General features: G+C 41.4%; 1 protein-coding gene across 1 annotated transcript; it reads left to right on the top strand.

The window, feature by feature from the left end:
* Positions 1–1,187: 1,187 nt before the first annotated feature.
* On the top strand, positions 1,188–12,570 carry LOC133419046 (zinc finger protein OZF-like). The gene is made up of 4 exons (XM_061708042.1): positions 1,188–1,512; positions 7,747–7,889; positions 8,880–9,115; positions 10,931–12,570. The coding sequence occupies exons 3-4, from the start codon at positions 8,983–8,985 to the stop codon at positions 12,421–12,423; spliced, it is 1,626 nt and encodes a 541-aa protein (XP_061564026.1). The 5' UTR covers positions 1,188–1,512; positions 7,747–7,889; positions 8,880–8,982; the 3' UTR covers positions 12,424–12,570.
* Positions 12,571–15,695: the final 3,125 nt, after the last annotated feature.

Below are 15,695 nucleotides of genomic sequence, written 5' to 3'. Positions count from 1 at the left end.
AAGTCTGATCACCCTGCTGAAGGTGGATCTACAAAGTATTGAATCACGGGGGTTAAATAGGTAAATAGAGAATAGTCATATTGTTTCTCCGTTTGTCTCGCGGTAATTATGTTAAATAGCATAAGTGGGATGTTAAAAAAAGCTAAAAATGCGTTGTAGTTGTTAACCTCCTTACTACTGTAATTACATTCAGGCCGCCTGGATTTATTTTGATTTTATGGCTGTAGATTTGTGAAATGTGCAAAGAATCAGTGCTCCTGTCCATTTTTTTTCCCCAATATAACTTCAGCTTTCAATATCTGGCAGTTATTCAATATTACTGTGTGTTCTGATCAGTACTCGAGTTGAGGGGGGATGAGGGGGGGTGGCATCCCCCCCTGAAATAAAAACGGTCCAAATCATCCCCCCTGTAAAACTGCCATCCCTCCTTTCCATCCCTTATGTCATTTCATCAATGAATGTGGTTTTACTGCTATTTCAACATTTAGAGTCATCACCAGAAAAATAACTTATTTGACAATTTTCACCTGTTTCAAGTAAATTTTCACTTGAAATAAGTAGAAAAATCTGCCAGTGGGACAAGATTTATCTTCTCATTACAAGCAAAAAAATCTTGTTCCATTGGCAGACACTTATTTTAAGTTAAAATCTACATGAAACAGGTGAAAATTGTTGTTTTTTCCAGTGATGAGTCTTGTTTTAAGTGTAATGAATTTTTTTTTTACCAAAATGAGACATTTTAACTAAAAAGAAGACAAATATTCTTGTTAAGATTTTGAGTTTTTGCAGTGATCCATTTTACTTATCCTGTGAAGGACAGAGTCATATTGATAAGTTCAGAAAACTGTTTTTTATTGTTGTGTTTTGATGTATTTGATGTAAGCCCAGTGGATATTTAAAGCTTACAGAAGGCTGCATTTAACTGCTGCTATGTCATTCCTGCAGTATTTCTGCAGGTGTTTTGGTCACTGCTATTATTTGTAATATATTATATTATTTGTAATCAGCACAAATTATCTGTCCCCATATGATAAAATCCACCACCCCCCCTGATTTTTTTTTACAACTCGAGTACTGGTTCTGACCGTATGTCTATGCTTCTGACTGTGTAATAACTGTTTAAACGCGGAACCTTCGATCGGTTGCGCTGAGTTTGAAGGCGGAACTCAATAACGGTTGGACGGAAGGTGTCGTGCAGCCATTGATTTGTGTTTCTTGTTTTCAAATCTCCAGAAGGCTTTTTCTCTGTTTTTATGACAGCTACTACTGGTTCGTGACCGTTTTGTGCTGGGAGACGTCTCAGGAAACCAGTCCTCGCCAATAAAGCGGTCCTGGAAACTGAGGAAAAAGCAAAACAAACCAAGGACCGTAAATCTTTGTCGTCGCAGAAATAAAGATCGTCCCGTTAAGGAAAAAAGACGACGGCAGAAAACGAGGATTCACGTCGTTTTGGTGTATTTCAGGTGGAAACCGCCCATGAAGGACAAACGTGTTTGTACTTCTGTCTTACAGGTAATTTAACCCTAACGTCAGTGTAATTAGTTGTGATGATCAACATGATCAATTGGCAACACGATAAACTGTTTTTTTTATTTTATTTAAAGATCTGGTCGTCAGCGGGGTGTCAACTTTATATTTCTGACATAAAACTCAAAGAAATAAGAATTCATATTCGTTTTTTTGAAACCAGACGACCCGGTGACGTCAGTGGGGTTTCCCTAAAGCTACTGATTATGGAATAGAATAGAATAGAAAGCCTTTATTATCAATGTACATGTACAGTGGAATTAGCAGCTGCTCCGTCAAAGTGCACACATGCAAAGACTATGTAAACAAGGAAACATAAATGTATATATATGTACACACACTATAAACAAGAGTGAATGGGAGGATAAAAAATGTACATGGATGGGTGGGGGGATATTGCACTTAAATGAATGGAAGAATAATATTGCCCTTGAAAGGATGGGAGTATTGCACATAGATAGTAGAATATTGGGACATTGTGGATAGAAGGTAGAAAAATATTGCACAGAAAATATGAGGTAGCTTATAGGTTGAGAAAGTTCACAGCTTTGGGGAGGAAGCTGTCCCTGAGTCTGTTTGTTCTGGCCCGTATGGACCTGAAGCGCCTGCCAGAGGGCAACAGGTCGAAAAGGTGGAAACCGGGGTGGGTGTTGTCCTTTAAAATGTTCCTTGCCCTGCTGAGGCAGCGGGAGCTGTAGATGTCAGACAGGGAGGGCAGAGGGCAGAGGGCAGCCGATGATCTTCCGTGCTGTGTTTGCCACCGTCTGCAGCCTCTTCCTGTCTGCTTCCGTGCAGCTGGAGTGCCACACTGTCACGGCATGGGTCAGCAGCTCTCAATGGTGGACCGGTAGAAGGTAGAAGGCCACCAGCAGCTGTGTGTTCAGGTGCTCCTTCCTGAGCACCTCAGGAAGTGCAGCCGCTGCTGAGCCTTCTTCACCAGTGCCGTGGTGTTGACAGACCAGGAGAGGTCTGCAGTGATGTGGACGCCCAGGAACTTGAAGGACTGCACTTGCTCCACACATTCACCGTTGATGTGCAGGGGGGCGGAGGCGGGTGATTAAAGTAACAAGCTTTGGAGATTATTTAATCCTTTTTCATAATGAAATTGCTTAGTGATGTCGTTCTATCTCGGGTGCTATTTATTTTGTCGTTCATCAACAATTAAATCAATACCTGTCTACCCTTTGAGGAGATAAACTGGCCTTGCATTCTGGCATCTCTTAACATTTCTCCCCTTTTTCCGATCACAGTGCCTGGATGTATGAGTGGCTTTCCAGAAAGGCATACAATCTGATCACCTGTTTTTCCTGCCTCCTGAGGTAGACAAAAAGGAGAAACGGTCGTTTGGGTCTTTTTAGGGCTGCAACTAACGCCTATTTTAATAGTCGACTAGTCACCGATTATTGAAACGATTAGTCGACTAATCGGATAATTAGTAATTAAAAAAAAAAATTAGTATGAGGTTGCTTTAATTATGTGGCAAATGATAATAAACACCAGAAAGATGGCACTAGAGCCCTGATATAGCGGGACTGTTTTCTTCATCCTGCTCCCGCCCGCATCCGCAAAACTCTGAGAATTAATGCCCACATTGCGCACAATAATAGAGATGCATTGATTTAGTGTCTTCTCCGTCCCGCAAGAGAAATGTCCCAGACAAATCTATCTTGATTTAATGTTAACATGATCATTGTGGAGCTTGATGGATAGTTGACAATTCATAGGAAACCTGACTGAATGTTAGATGCAAATCCGTCATTGTCATCATCGCACAAGCTTTTTCGCTTTTCACGCATCAATTATGAGATTGATGTTATAGCAACCAGAGTAGGCTGTGAGTGGCTCAAATAATACTAATAAATAACATGAAATAAACAAAGTTAACGAATGAAACAAATAAATTTAACAATGAAAATAGGCTTAATATCTTACCAAGGCGAGTCCGTTTCGTTCAACACTCTGACGTGCTTTCTCTTCAAATGGATTATCCACGTGCTCCCGTGAAAAGCAACGCTGGCTTTGCAAACCTTGCAAGTCATCTTTTTATTCGCCGTATCGAGGCTAAAATGCTCCCAAACCTTTGAAGTTTTATTACCCGCAGCCGCTGAGACGCTATCGTGCATGCGCGACTCGGCAGAGATTGTATTGAAGTGAGACGCCGCACTCCATTGGAGAAACACGTCTGGCGACAATTGTCGACAATGGAATTCATTGCCGACAATTTTTTATTATCGATTTTTGTCGACAACGTCGACAAATTGTTGCAGCCCTGGGTCTTTTAGTCGTTTAGTCTGATCACATACCTGTGTCAAATATAGTCTAAGCACAGAGGAGACGGACTTCACTGCAGGGACCAGCAGCGCTTGCAGTTAAACCCCGCTCACAAATGAAACAGCAGCTGGTGAGGAAAACCCGGACACCCCGATGGGAGAGGAAAACCCGGAAACCTGGAGTTGGTCAGGAAGACCCTGGAAACCTGGAGTTGGTGAGGAAGACCCTGGAAACCTGGAGTTGGTGAGGAAGACCCTGGAAACCTGGAGTTGGTCAGGAAGACCCTGGAAACCTGGAGTTGGTGAGGAAGACCCTGGAAACCTGGAGTTGGTGAGGAAGACCCTGGAAACCTGGAGTTGGTGATGAAGACCCTGGACACCTCGAGTTGGTGAGGAAGACCAGGAGACCTCGAGTTGGTGAGGAAGACCCGGAGACCTCGCATTGGTGAGGAAGACCAGGAGACCTCGAGTTGGTGAGGAAGACCCAGACACATCGAGTTGGTGAGGAAGACCCGGACACCTCCAGTTGGTGAGGAAGACCCGGAATCCCGGGCTCCTGGAGTTGGTGAGGAAGACCCGGAGACCTCGCATTGGTGAGGAAGACCCCGGGCTCCGCGCTGAAATCTCTCCAGAGCTGCTGGCAGACGTTTACAGCAAAATATACTGTTTATTATGTTCTCAGCGATTAAATCCAAAATTAGCGGTCTTCAGCTGACACTGGGTTCAAACAAACAGCGTGTTGCTTCACTAAACGTGGTAGCATCACACTTACAGATGAGGAAATGATGTGTAAACTCAACAAGAATGGCCCCAGCACTGAACCCTGCGGAACGCCATAGCAGACCCTCGTCTGCGCAGAGGAAACCTCATTAACATGAATGTACTGGAATCTGTCAGATATGATTTAAACCAGCTTAGAGCTGTCACTTTACTCCCAACAACATGCTCTAATTTGTGCGGTAAAATGCTGATCTACAGTATCAAAAGCAGAACTGAGGTCCAGTAGAACAAACACGGACACTAATCCATTATTGCAAATTTCCCCTCTGTGGGACTATTAAAGGTTTATCTTATCTTATCTTATCTTATTATCTGAGGCCCTAACTCAACCCAGAAGTTATATGGTTGGCGTTTGGATTAGACCTGTTGTAGTTTGCTGTTATGGAATGATTTAGAGCACCTGCACACCTCATTATATTTAAAGGAGCATGAGGCTCCTTTTTAGAAATGAGACTCTCTAGCGCCACCCTTCACCACGGCGGCCGTTGGGGGTACTGCAGCCAACAGCGAAGCCGGCACGGGAGAACGGGGAGAACGTGCATGCAGCGTCATGTGACGTCACATCCGCAGCCCAGCGCGGGAAATTTGGGCCCGAATTGCAGCACATTTTGCAGCACACAGCCTGTTCAAGGCAAAGGAGAGATACACTAGAGGAATCATTCTTTTTGGTTTGGAACGCTTCATCTGACATTATTACTAGAAAACTTAAAACGTATACGAATTTTTTTCATAAATTCTGCCTCAATCCGGCCTCAAGCTCCTTTTAAATTGACTGTTTCATATAAGTTTACCTGATTTGCCACATTAAAAATTTGCTTTGGATTCCAGCCATTCAGACCAAAACTGTTTCTGAGCCGAACTGTAAATTTCTGCTGTAAAGAAGGACATTTTAACAAGGAGGTCAATTGAGACGGACTTGCTTTTGTAGCCAGCACCTAGTGGTCAGTTGATGAGCTGCAGTTTGCGGCTGGACGTTGGAATGTTGTCACCACTAGGAAGTTTGATCAGCTTAATTTGGTAATAAAAACTGGAATTAATTTTCTCCAGGGGAAATTATAAGTTGTGTGGGCATCCCTGATTATCTTGTTTTTAATGCAAGGATATTTAGTTGTTAATGGCATGTAAATCTACTTTTAGAAATAAAATGTTGAATTAATTGTTTCCTGTAGGACATTATCCCTCTCTCATTAATTCTGAGCTTGGGCATGAACAAGCAGTAGCACTGGCACCTCTTCAACATTTCTTCAGGAAGTTTCTAGTTTGAACTGTTGTCCTCATGGAGATAATGTAGGTGTCTGAAAACAAGAACTTGCAGACTTGGGAAGATCAGTACATTTTTATAGCAAAGCAAAGCTTTTACGATCTTGCAGACACAGGTCACTTTGCCCACGCTATTTACAGTGTGTACATATGTTGTGTGTAATGTTTATTATTGTGTGGATGTGTTTAGTGTAGGAAACGTGGCCTAATGTTGTATGAATGTGTCTCTATGACATGTATGGTCTTTTACTGTGTGTGAATTTGTTAAGTTGTATACTATTGACTGCCATTCTGGTCTAAATGTGTTTTTACTGTTTGTTAAATGAAGCACGTCATTGGAGCAACGCTCCAGTTTCATTATGTTTTTTTTAATATGGCAAAGTAGGGGTGGGTATTGGGAAGGACCTCACGATACGATACGCATCACGATACTTGAGCCACGATACGATACACATTGCGATATCCCGATTATGCGATATCCCGATTATTATATTCTACATAGTTCACCGAAAAATTTAAAAAGCATTACACATCTTAAAATCCAAGTTGTATATATGTACATCAGATGATAGTGATGGATCTTAAAATCCGAGTTGCACGTTCATCAGATTATAGTGACAATTCATGGGACAAACTGAGTCAAAACAGTGTTTTATTATAACTATACAAGCTAAAGTTACAACATATTTGTATATGTTTTTCATATTATTTACATCATATGAAATTAACATTAAATTTAGTATGAGGTTGCTTTAATTATGTGGCAAATTATAATAAACACAAGAAAGATGGTACTAAAACCAAGGACAGGCACAGTGATCAGTCAGTACAGATATAAATCCATAAATAAATAAACCTCTGTCCATTATTTTTCATTTTTTAAGGACAGGCAATTGTGTTATATAAAAAATAAATTATAAAATGAAATAAAACGTGAAATAAAACCTGAGCTCAGTGCAGGGCCCTCCCAGGGTTGGTAGAGAGTGGCAATGCCCAGGACTGTCACTTAGGTAGGAGCACTGGGTGATATAATGGGAAAAAGATCGGGGATAAAAAAAAAAAAAATTAAAAATAAAATAAAATCGATATTCAAATTTTGAATATCGATATTGAATCGGCTGGAAAAGTATCGCGATATATTGCCATATCGATATTTTTGCCCGCCCCTATGGCAAAGAGAAGCAGTCTGAAGTTTAGTTTGTTTTAAATGCCTAACTCCCCTCAGCCTAAGATGACCATGCCCCTACTGGCTTTTGTGGGTTTGCATCACTTATTACAGGCTCGCTAGTGTGGCCATGTGTGGCTCGGGGCTGAGAGGGGAGCTGCACTCTGCTCAGCCAGGTGGTACATACGATTGCTCAGTATACTCGCTTATGCACGCTCATTATAAAAGTCCACAGCTATTAACACATTACCATATAAGGCATCAGCACATAGTCTGCAAAGCTACAAGGTCACACAACATGGCTGCACATCACCAGTCTGCCCAACAACTATAACTTTACCTTACTACAATAGAATGTTCGTATTGTGTTAATTATGTCTTCAGATTGATATTCTGTGTCTCTTTTTTTCAGACGGAACTCAGTAGGAACTTTGTCTGAAAAAAAGAAACAGAATACAACAGAATGTCTCAGCTTCCTCACAAGGTTATCACTGGGAACAGTAGGATCAACAATTAGGGAGGACGTGGGATGGATACGGTGTGGCACAGAATGTTGGGGGGAGTCTCTTTCTGACTCCCTTAAAGGAGGGACAATGAGAACAGGCAACTCAGATCTAACGCGGGGGTAGACTACAGCGTGTCCTCTGCACCTGTGATATCTCCAGAAGCTTTTGGAATAAACCTACGTGACCTGACAGTGAGTTCTAACCTTGTTTTTGCTCACATCTCCATCAACCAACTCAGGGAAGCCATCGGAGGGAGAGCGAGGCTTCAACAATTTGGAAGCTCGTCCGGGATCGACTGAGACGTTGATAACCTCTGAACCGGCCTCAAAATCGGACCGCACGCAAAGGGACAGCGGACACGGGTCGACCCCTGATCAAAAGGTAAACAGAAACCTGTTTAATCGCATTGGCTAAAGCTAATAGATAGATATATTCTGTCATTTTAAAACAAGATGTCCATAAGTGAAATGTTAAAAATTATGAGTCTCTCTGTTGACGATTTGTTAGGAATAATATGATCATTGACCTTGTTTAGACAGGACTTAAAAAAAAAAAAAAAATAAAAGAAGCCCCATTAAAATCAAATAAAATGAGACAATAGTAATACAAATAATTGAATAGGTTTCACTGCATAAGCACAATTCTACACGGAGTGTTTTATTTATTCCGTTGTGAAAGTCCAACAATTGCTGGACGAAAAAGTTGTTGCACAGTGAATGGTGTCGTGACAGACCTGAATAAACCGACAGTGGAAAACCCTACGCTGCCAACCAGAGTGTGTCCTCTGCACCTGTGATATCTCCAGAAGCTTCTGCAATAAACCTGTGACCTGACACTGAGTCCTGACCTTCTTTTTGCTCACATCTCCATCAACAGACTCGGAAGACATCGAAGGGAGAGGGGAGGCTTCAACAGTTTAAACAGATGTAAAACTGCTGCAAAAACAAGCAGAATCCTAGCAAAAAGTTTGTCTCTAAAAAAAAAAAACAGGCAATTTAGACGTTGAAGAGTCGAATAAGCCAAATACATCACCTGGAGATTCAGTCAGGGGAATTCACTTAAATTCAATAATACTACGGAGTTGTGTCCCAGTGACCTCTCAAAGACGCATGCGTGCGCTCACATGTGTGTGCATGTCAGAAAGTATGACGTCAACCACCTGCAAACGGAGACAAAAATGTGTTTTAAACATTTTTGTTATTTTGACTGTCATTAAAATAAACATGACACATTTATTCCCTGAGGTATTTTATTTTCTAATCAACACCAGCACCAAACCATTGTGTGATGTCATTAACTAATAATCTTTTATTAAGTTCATCTAATCAGTGCCTTCTTTTGATAAATAACTGACTTTTTTTGTATTTACAGTTTCATACAACTTGAATAGAAAAAGACCAGAGGATTCAGCGTCGATGCCCTAAAAGCTGAAAAACCTGCACATCCATCTGAGTTGCAGAGGAGGAGTGTGAACATGAGGATCAAAAGTGTGCCAGGGATGCGTCCAAGGACCAGTATTGGACCAGATGAAGCCAGAGGACTCGGTTTCGTGTCCCCTATACCTGCCCCGTCGGAGCTGCTGCGGACACAACACAGGAAAGACCTCAGTAAGTGACAGAGAATGGTTTGGTTTTTCTGCATGTTAACTCACCCTGCGACTTCTGCTAAGGCTGTGGGGGATGTAAGGGCTCATATTTACAATTACTCCATGAAGGTTAAAAAATGTTGGTTTTCTGGAATTTATATTTAAATTTGTTTGATGATCTGAAACATTTAAGTGCGACAAACAAAAAAAAAAAAAAAAAAAAGAAATCAGGAAGGGGGCAAACACTTTTTCACACAACTGTATATTGTGAAACCAGCTCAATCTCAGTATCGTGGAAACTTGTAACAGACTGAAGAGTTGTGGACTTGAGTTTTGATTTGTTTTGTTGGTATTTAACTAATTTCAACCAACACAAGGTGCATTGAACATCATTATAAAATAAGGTCTGACTAGGTGTAGAATCAAAACACAGTACATTACAGTGTCATCAATATTAAAATGAAATTCAGCATAAGATACTTGTCGATTGAGATTTCTGATCTATAAAATGAACAAAAGTCGATCCCTGAGGAACTCCCTTAGTGATAATGAGGTAGCTAGAAGTGATACCTTCTACCTGAACACACCAGCCCCTTTTACATTGGCGGATACCCTGTGTTTAACGCATGGATCTAGCGTGACGCCTGTTCTTTTTACCTTGAACGACACGGGATGGCGTGTCGAGCTGCCCGCAAAGAACTCAGGGTCAGGTCCAATGTAAACAGAATTAACGCGGGGTGGCGGGTCGTAGGAGGGGGCCTCCCGTCTCGACTTCCCTCCCCTTAACTCGCCTTCAGGCATGATTTCACAAATAACTATTCAGTAGTGATGCACCGATTGTTCGGTAACCGAAATTGTTCGGCCGAAAATGGCAAAAAAACACTTTCGGTGTTCGGTGGAATAAGTGGTAAAAAAACAATTAATAACGGCGTTGTAATATAAGGAAATAGACTCGCCGCTCCGTAACTGTTGCGCACCACATAAATCGTTGGCCAACCAAAAACTAACCACATAAGAATTTTACCTAACATTCACCAGCAGGTGGAACCAAAACAACATAAATCAATCTATTACAGGTGCGTTTAGATGAGGAAATTAAACGTGGAAGAGCGTGGAGTGAAGTGGTGCGGTGCAAACATGTCAGCAGTGTGGAAGTATTTTAGAGTGGCAAAGAATAATACAAGAATGGCTGTTTGATTTATCATTTGAAATGATAAAAAACCCTGAGCGCTTTAATGCATTTTTATTGTTTTAAGGCCTATGTTACAATGTTCAGTCAGTTAAGCCTAACGTAAGGTCAAAGATGGCCAAAAAAATTTATTTTGCTAATTTATTTATTTTAAGTTATTGTTCTTTGCTGGTATAATGTCTGCTGGAATATTTAAGAAATGCTGGGAAATTAAAAAAATTTCAGTTTTTTATGTTCAACAAATGTTTTCTACCTTGTAATTTTGTAAAAGATTTTTTTCTTTTAAAAGCATGCCTAAATCAAATTTATTTGATTTATGCAATGGTGAAAAAATTGGCAAAATAAATGAAAAACTGCGAGGAACCATGTTCGGTATTGTTCAGTATTCGGGCAAGTGTTTATTATTATTTTCGGTTTCGGCCACAAATTTTCATTTCGGTGCATCACTACTATTTAGTCTTTGTGTAAGTATTTGTGATCAACTATGTTAATGGCCTTAAGACCATAATTCTTTAAAATGAAAAGCCTTTAGAAAATAGTTGTTTGTTTTTTTTGTTTTGTAAAAATGGGTCATTGGCTTAATTTTTAGGATGTTGAATAAACAGCTAGAGAGGATCGATGTTAAATTCAAATGTCTGTGTTTTTCAGTACTACTTCGTCAAGAAGGAGTCCCCTGGAATGCAGGTTTCCACCAGCAGGACCCAGAGTTCTTCATCATAAAGGTGGAGGAGGACGAGCTCTGGACCAGTCAGAGGGGTGGAGAGCATCTTCATGACCGTAAGGATACAAATGTCCCTAGACCCCCTTTCACACCTGTTCCTGTGAAGAGTCCAAAAGATGAAGAAAAACCTCAGTGCTCCGTCCTTTCAGCTGAAATCAAAGCCGAAGACACGGCGGACAAAAGAACTGAGGCCAGCAGCCCAGTTAAACAGATAAAGATAGAAACTGATGAGGAGGACTGCGGAGGACCAGAACCAGAACCAGAACCAGTCGAGGATCCAGACCCCAATAGCCCTTCACAACCAGAAACTGTTAAAGAGGCTCCAGAGTCTCCTGAGAGTGAAGTCAACGGTGGAGAAGAAGCTGACAATATCGCGAAGGAGGGAACGTCACCTGAGTCAGGCATAACTGAAGATGTAGGAGGCAACACTGCTAAGAAGTTCTTCAGCTGCTCCAAGTGTGATAAAATGTTTTCTCGCAAGTACACTCTAAAGAAACACATGCAAAACCACGATGACGGTAAAGAACTCGTCTGTGGTACGTGTGGAAAAACATTCACTCGGCATGGAAGTCTAATAATGCATGTCAGAGCCCACTCCAGGGTGAAGCAATTTGACTGCAAAGTTTGTGGAAAAACGTTCATATACCAGACCAACTTTGACACGCACATGAAAACCCACAATGGAGAAAAGAAGTCTTTCGATTGTGACGCTTGTGAGAAGAGTTTCCCCACGATGACGGGGCTTAAGGTGCACGTGAAGGTTCACGCGGCAGGCAGACCAGAGGGCCGGCGCTGCAAAGAAAAAAATACAAAAAAAAAGGGGGAGAACGACAAGGGCTACTGCTGCGATGTCTGCGGCAAAACATTTGTGAAAAAGAGGGATCTGATTGCACACATAAGAGTCCACACCGGAGAGAAGCCCTTTACCTGCAGTGAGTGCGGGAAATGTTTTAGCCAAAAGGCGGCACTCAGGAGACACATCAAAGCACACAGGGGAGAAAAACTGCACAGCTGCGATTATTGTGGGAAAACATTCAGTCAAAACTCGAATCTGAGGTTACACCTGAGGGTCCACACTGGTGAAAGTCCTTACGCGTGTCAAGTTTGCCCTAAAAGGTTTCACTCTACGATTGACTTGAGAAAACACCAGAGGGTCCACACGGGAGAGAAGCCGTTCGTGTGCAAGGAATGCGGAAGAAGATTTGCCCAGAGGTCAAATATGACGTCACACATGAGGCTCCACACGGGGGAGAAGCCTTTCAGCTGCAACATCTGCGGTAGAAAGTTTTCTAAAGGCGTACACGTTCGGAGACACATGCGAGTCCACACAGGAGAAAAACCGTTAAGCTGCGACAACTGCGGAAAAAGATTTAGCGATAATAGAGGTCTAACAAAGCACATGCTGATCCACAACGGATAGACACTGTTGGCAGGGTTATGCAGCAGGCGGCTTGGCGTGGTAAACCAGAATAAAATAAGTAGACACCGCACAAACGGAGATAACAGAACTTCATACAGACAGTCTTTTGTTTCACTCGATTCACAACTGAAGTCAGCTGTGGATGCGCAGCCATTTATTGAACTATTGAACACACCCACAATCACACAGCACCTGTCTTGTCAATCAGCTCAATCAATTAACGAGTGACACCACACAACTTGAGTCCATCAAACAAAGAAATAATTGAGAGCACTCTCTCCTCAACAGACACCTTCCAGTTGTAGTATTTGACGTAAACAGGAAAGATCAGCTCAGAATTTGCTGATGATAAGCAGAGCTTCTGTGTGAATGGGGGGGTAATGAAAGCTCAAACCCGGTATTTCCTTCATTGTATCTGGTTAAAGCTCTTGATCCATATACAAGTATTTCATTTTCAGCATTGTGTATTATAATTGGAAGTATTAGATGATAAAAATAAGAAAAAAAATGTTTTCAAGACACTATGTCCTTTCTGTCGACATATTACCTGAAACTTTACTTGCCAGCTCTGCACGCCATGCCGCACGGTCCCCACTCATCAGCACAGGATTCATGGTGGTACAGCAAATCAGAATACTCCTGTGTGGTCAGAAGTGTTATTGCTGCTTACAATTGCGTTAAAAGGGCCTCTAAAACTGCTCTCAGGGTCTCAAGAGTCCTTCATCCTGGAATCTGTCAGCGTATAAGTGAAGAAGTTTGAATGTTCTGCTTCCAGACTTATTGTGTGTGTTTGTTTTGTTTTTTTTAATTATTATTACAGTGTTAGATTTTTTCCTCTAAACGACTTTCTTATTTTAATATTTTAAAATTTAATCATTTGAATTGAAAGAGCATGTGCCTTTTTCAGATGAGTCTAACTATGTTACTAGATTCCTTGCTAGGGATCTACGATGTAAATCATTAAATATTGTTAAAGAGGAGAGTTCTCTTATTAAAGTAAACTTGAGCTGTAGGTTGAGGTGGTCTGAAATAATTGATCATTAAAGGAGCATGAGGCAGGATTTATGAAAAAAATTCGTATACGTTTTAAGTTTTCTAGTAATAATGTCAGATGAAGCGTTCCAAACCAAAAAGAATGAGCCCTCTAGTGCAGGGGTATTCAACTAGATTGGGCCGGGGGCCACATCTGCAAAAGGACTGTATGGAGAGGGCCGCACAATTTGAACATGTGGGGGTTTTCAAAATGTATTTTGCACTCAAAGACGAAGACTTATGTAAATATAATACATTTGTATTACATTTGAATATATCTAGTTTACATATGAATTATGTATTAATTGTCTCCAGATTTAGTAATTGTGAATGTTAAATATAATATTAAGATAAATAAATATTATTTTGAATGCAAGTTCATTTTGAAACCATGCATTGTGCAAACTTAATGAAATTGATATTGACCTACTTTTAATAAAACACGCCATAATGACAAAGCACCACTTTCCACCAAGATTTCCTTATTTGAATATTATATTAAGCATTGAGCACAACCATTTTAGTCCATAGTAGCCAGTTATAAAAATATTATTTAAAAAAAAAAAAAAATTATTATTTTTTTTTAAAAATATGACCAGGGGCCACATAAAAGCTCCTGGCGGGCCGCCAATTGAATATCCTTGCTGTAGTGTATCTCTCCGTTGCCTTGGACAGGCTGTGTGCTGCAAAATGTGCTGCAATTCTGGGCCCGAATTTCCCGCGCTGTCCTGCAGATGTGACGTCACATGACGCTGCATGCACGTTCTCCCGCATGCGGAAATTCGGGACCGAATTGCAGCACATTTTGCAGCACACAGCCTGTTCAAGGCAAAGGAGAGATACACTAGAGGGCTCATTCTTTTTGGTTTGGAACGCTTCATCTGACATTATTACTAGAAAACTTAAAATGTATACGGATTTTTTTCATAAATCCTGCCTCAATCCGGCCTCAAGCTCCTTTAAGGAGTTAAGAGTTACCCATCACTGTGTTTCTGGCTCTTAGTGGTTTTGTTTAAAGCCCCTCTGTGTAACAATATCACCTCTGACCAGACCGTGGCAGTATCTCACAAGGATGTTCACGTGTCAGTGCATGGCGTAAGACTGGGATAAAGTCGTTTTTACCACAAACTGTATAGGAACTGGGGCCCCCGATGTAACCTGTAGCTGTTTTTGAAGCGTTTATTGTAGCTCAGTTACCACATGTTGGCTGTTTTATTATGATTAACTATGATTCATGTTCACGTGTATTCCCTCAAATCGACTGTCCATTCATTGTCATTTCAAATGTTGCTTCCGACACAAAAGCCGAGACAAGTCCTTGTGGAGGTTGTGGTCTGAGCTGAGGTAGCTTGATCATACGTTCCTGCAACCAGGAGAACCAGATGAGCTCAAGGGTGTTTGGTTCCCCAGTGAGCCTTGGCTAGCAGCTTTCAACTGGGGACAAAGATGTGGAGCTTTGCACTCCAACCATGGATCTCTTCAGGGAAAAAAGATTCCAACTTAAGGCCGAAATATGGTTCTGCGTCAAAACGGCGCTGTGCCTACGGCGTGTGGTTTGGGTCCACGCAGACCACACGCCGTCACCTGCGCCGTCACTGACGTCACCTCCCGAAAATTGTAACTACGCGTCGAGGCGACGCAGACCACACGCAGACGGAGAGGGCTGTGATTGGTTCGCTTGGTAGCAACGCATTTCCGGTTTCCGGTTTGAAGCAGTTGTGAACTTTCAGCGCTCTTTTCTTTGTTTATGTGTGATTTTTTTTGTTTTGGTTTTTTGCACAATAGTTGTCCTTATCTCTTTACTGTGACCGGAAAAAGTTGGATAAACCATTCAGAAAAAGATCGCTAACTAGCGGTCGCGGGGGCTACTACACCGCGACGAAATGGAGTGACGGAGAAGTCGGAAGGGTTCACGACGGCGTCACGGCGACAGCGTGTGCTCTGCGTTGGTTTGACGCAGAACCTTAATTCAGCCTTTAGTTTGATGCCCTCTAGGAAGAAGGAAAAGATACACTTCCTCCACTGACCACTAGAGGCTGGCTTTAAAAGCAAATCTTTAATGATCATGTTAAAATGACATTTTTTTTCAGTAGAAATGAACATATTTAGAGCTCTGACAACCCCTTTGGATGAAGTTTTAGTAGTGATACTTGAAATAAGTATGTTTGGACAGATTTGATGAGATTAATATAATATTGATTAGTGTCATAGGTTAGCAAAAGTTAAGTCAGCCAAGCTAA

Source organism: Cololabis saira, chromosome 19 (assembly GCF_033807715.1).
Source record: "Cololabis saira isolate AMF1-May2022 chromosome 19, fColSai1.1, whole genome shotgun sequence".
Lineage (NCBI taxonomy): Eukaryota > Metazoa > Chordata > Actinopteri > Beloniformes > Belonidae > Cololabis > Cololabis saira.
This window is presented reverse-complemented; position numbering and strand designations above follow the sequence as displayed.

Coding starts and splice junctions, on each gene's coding strand:
- LOC133419046 (XM_061708042.1), top strand. CDS start 8,983: ATGAGGATCAAAAGTGTGCCAGGGATGCGTCCAAGGACCAGTATTGGA. Junction 9,116..10,930: donor ACAACACAGGAAAGACCTCA/GTAAGTGACAGA, acceptor TGTGTTTTTCAG/TACTACTTCGTCAAGAAGGA.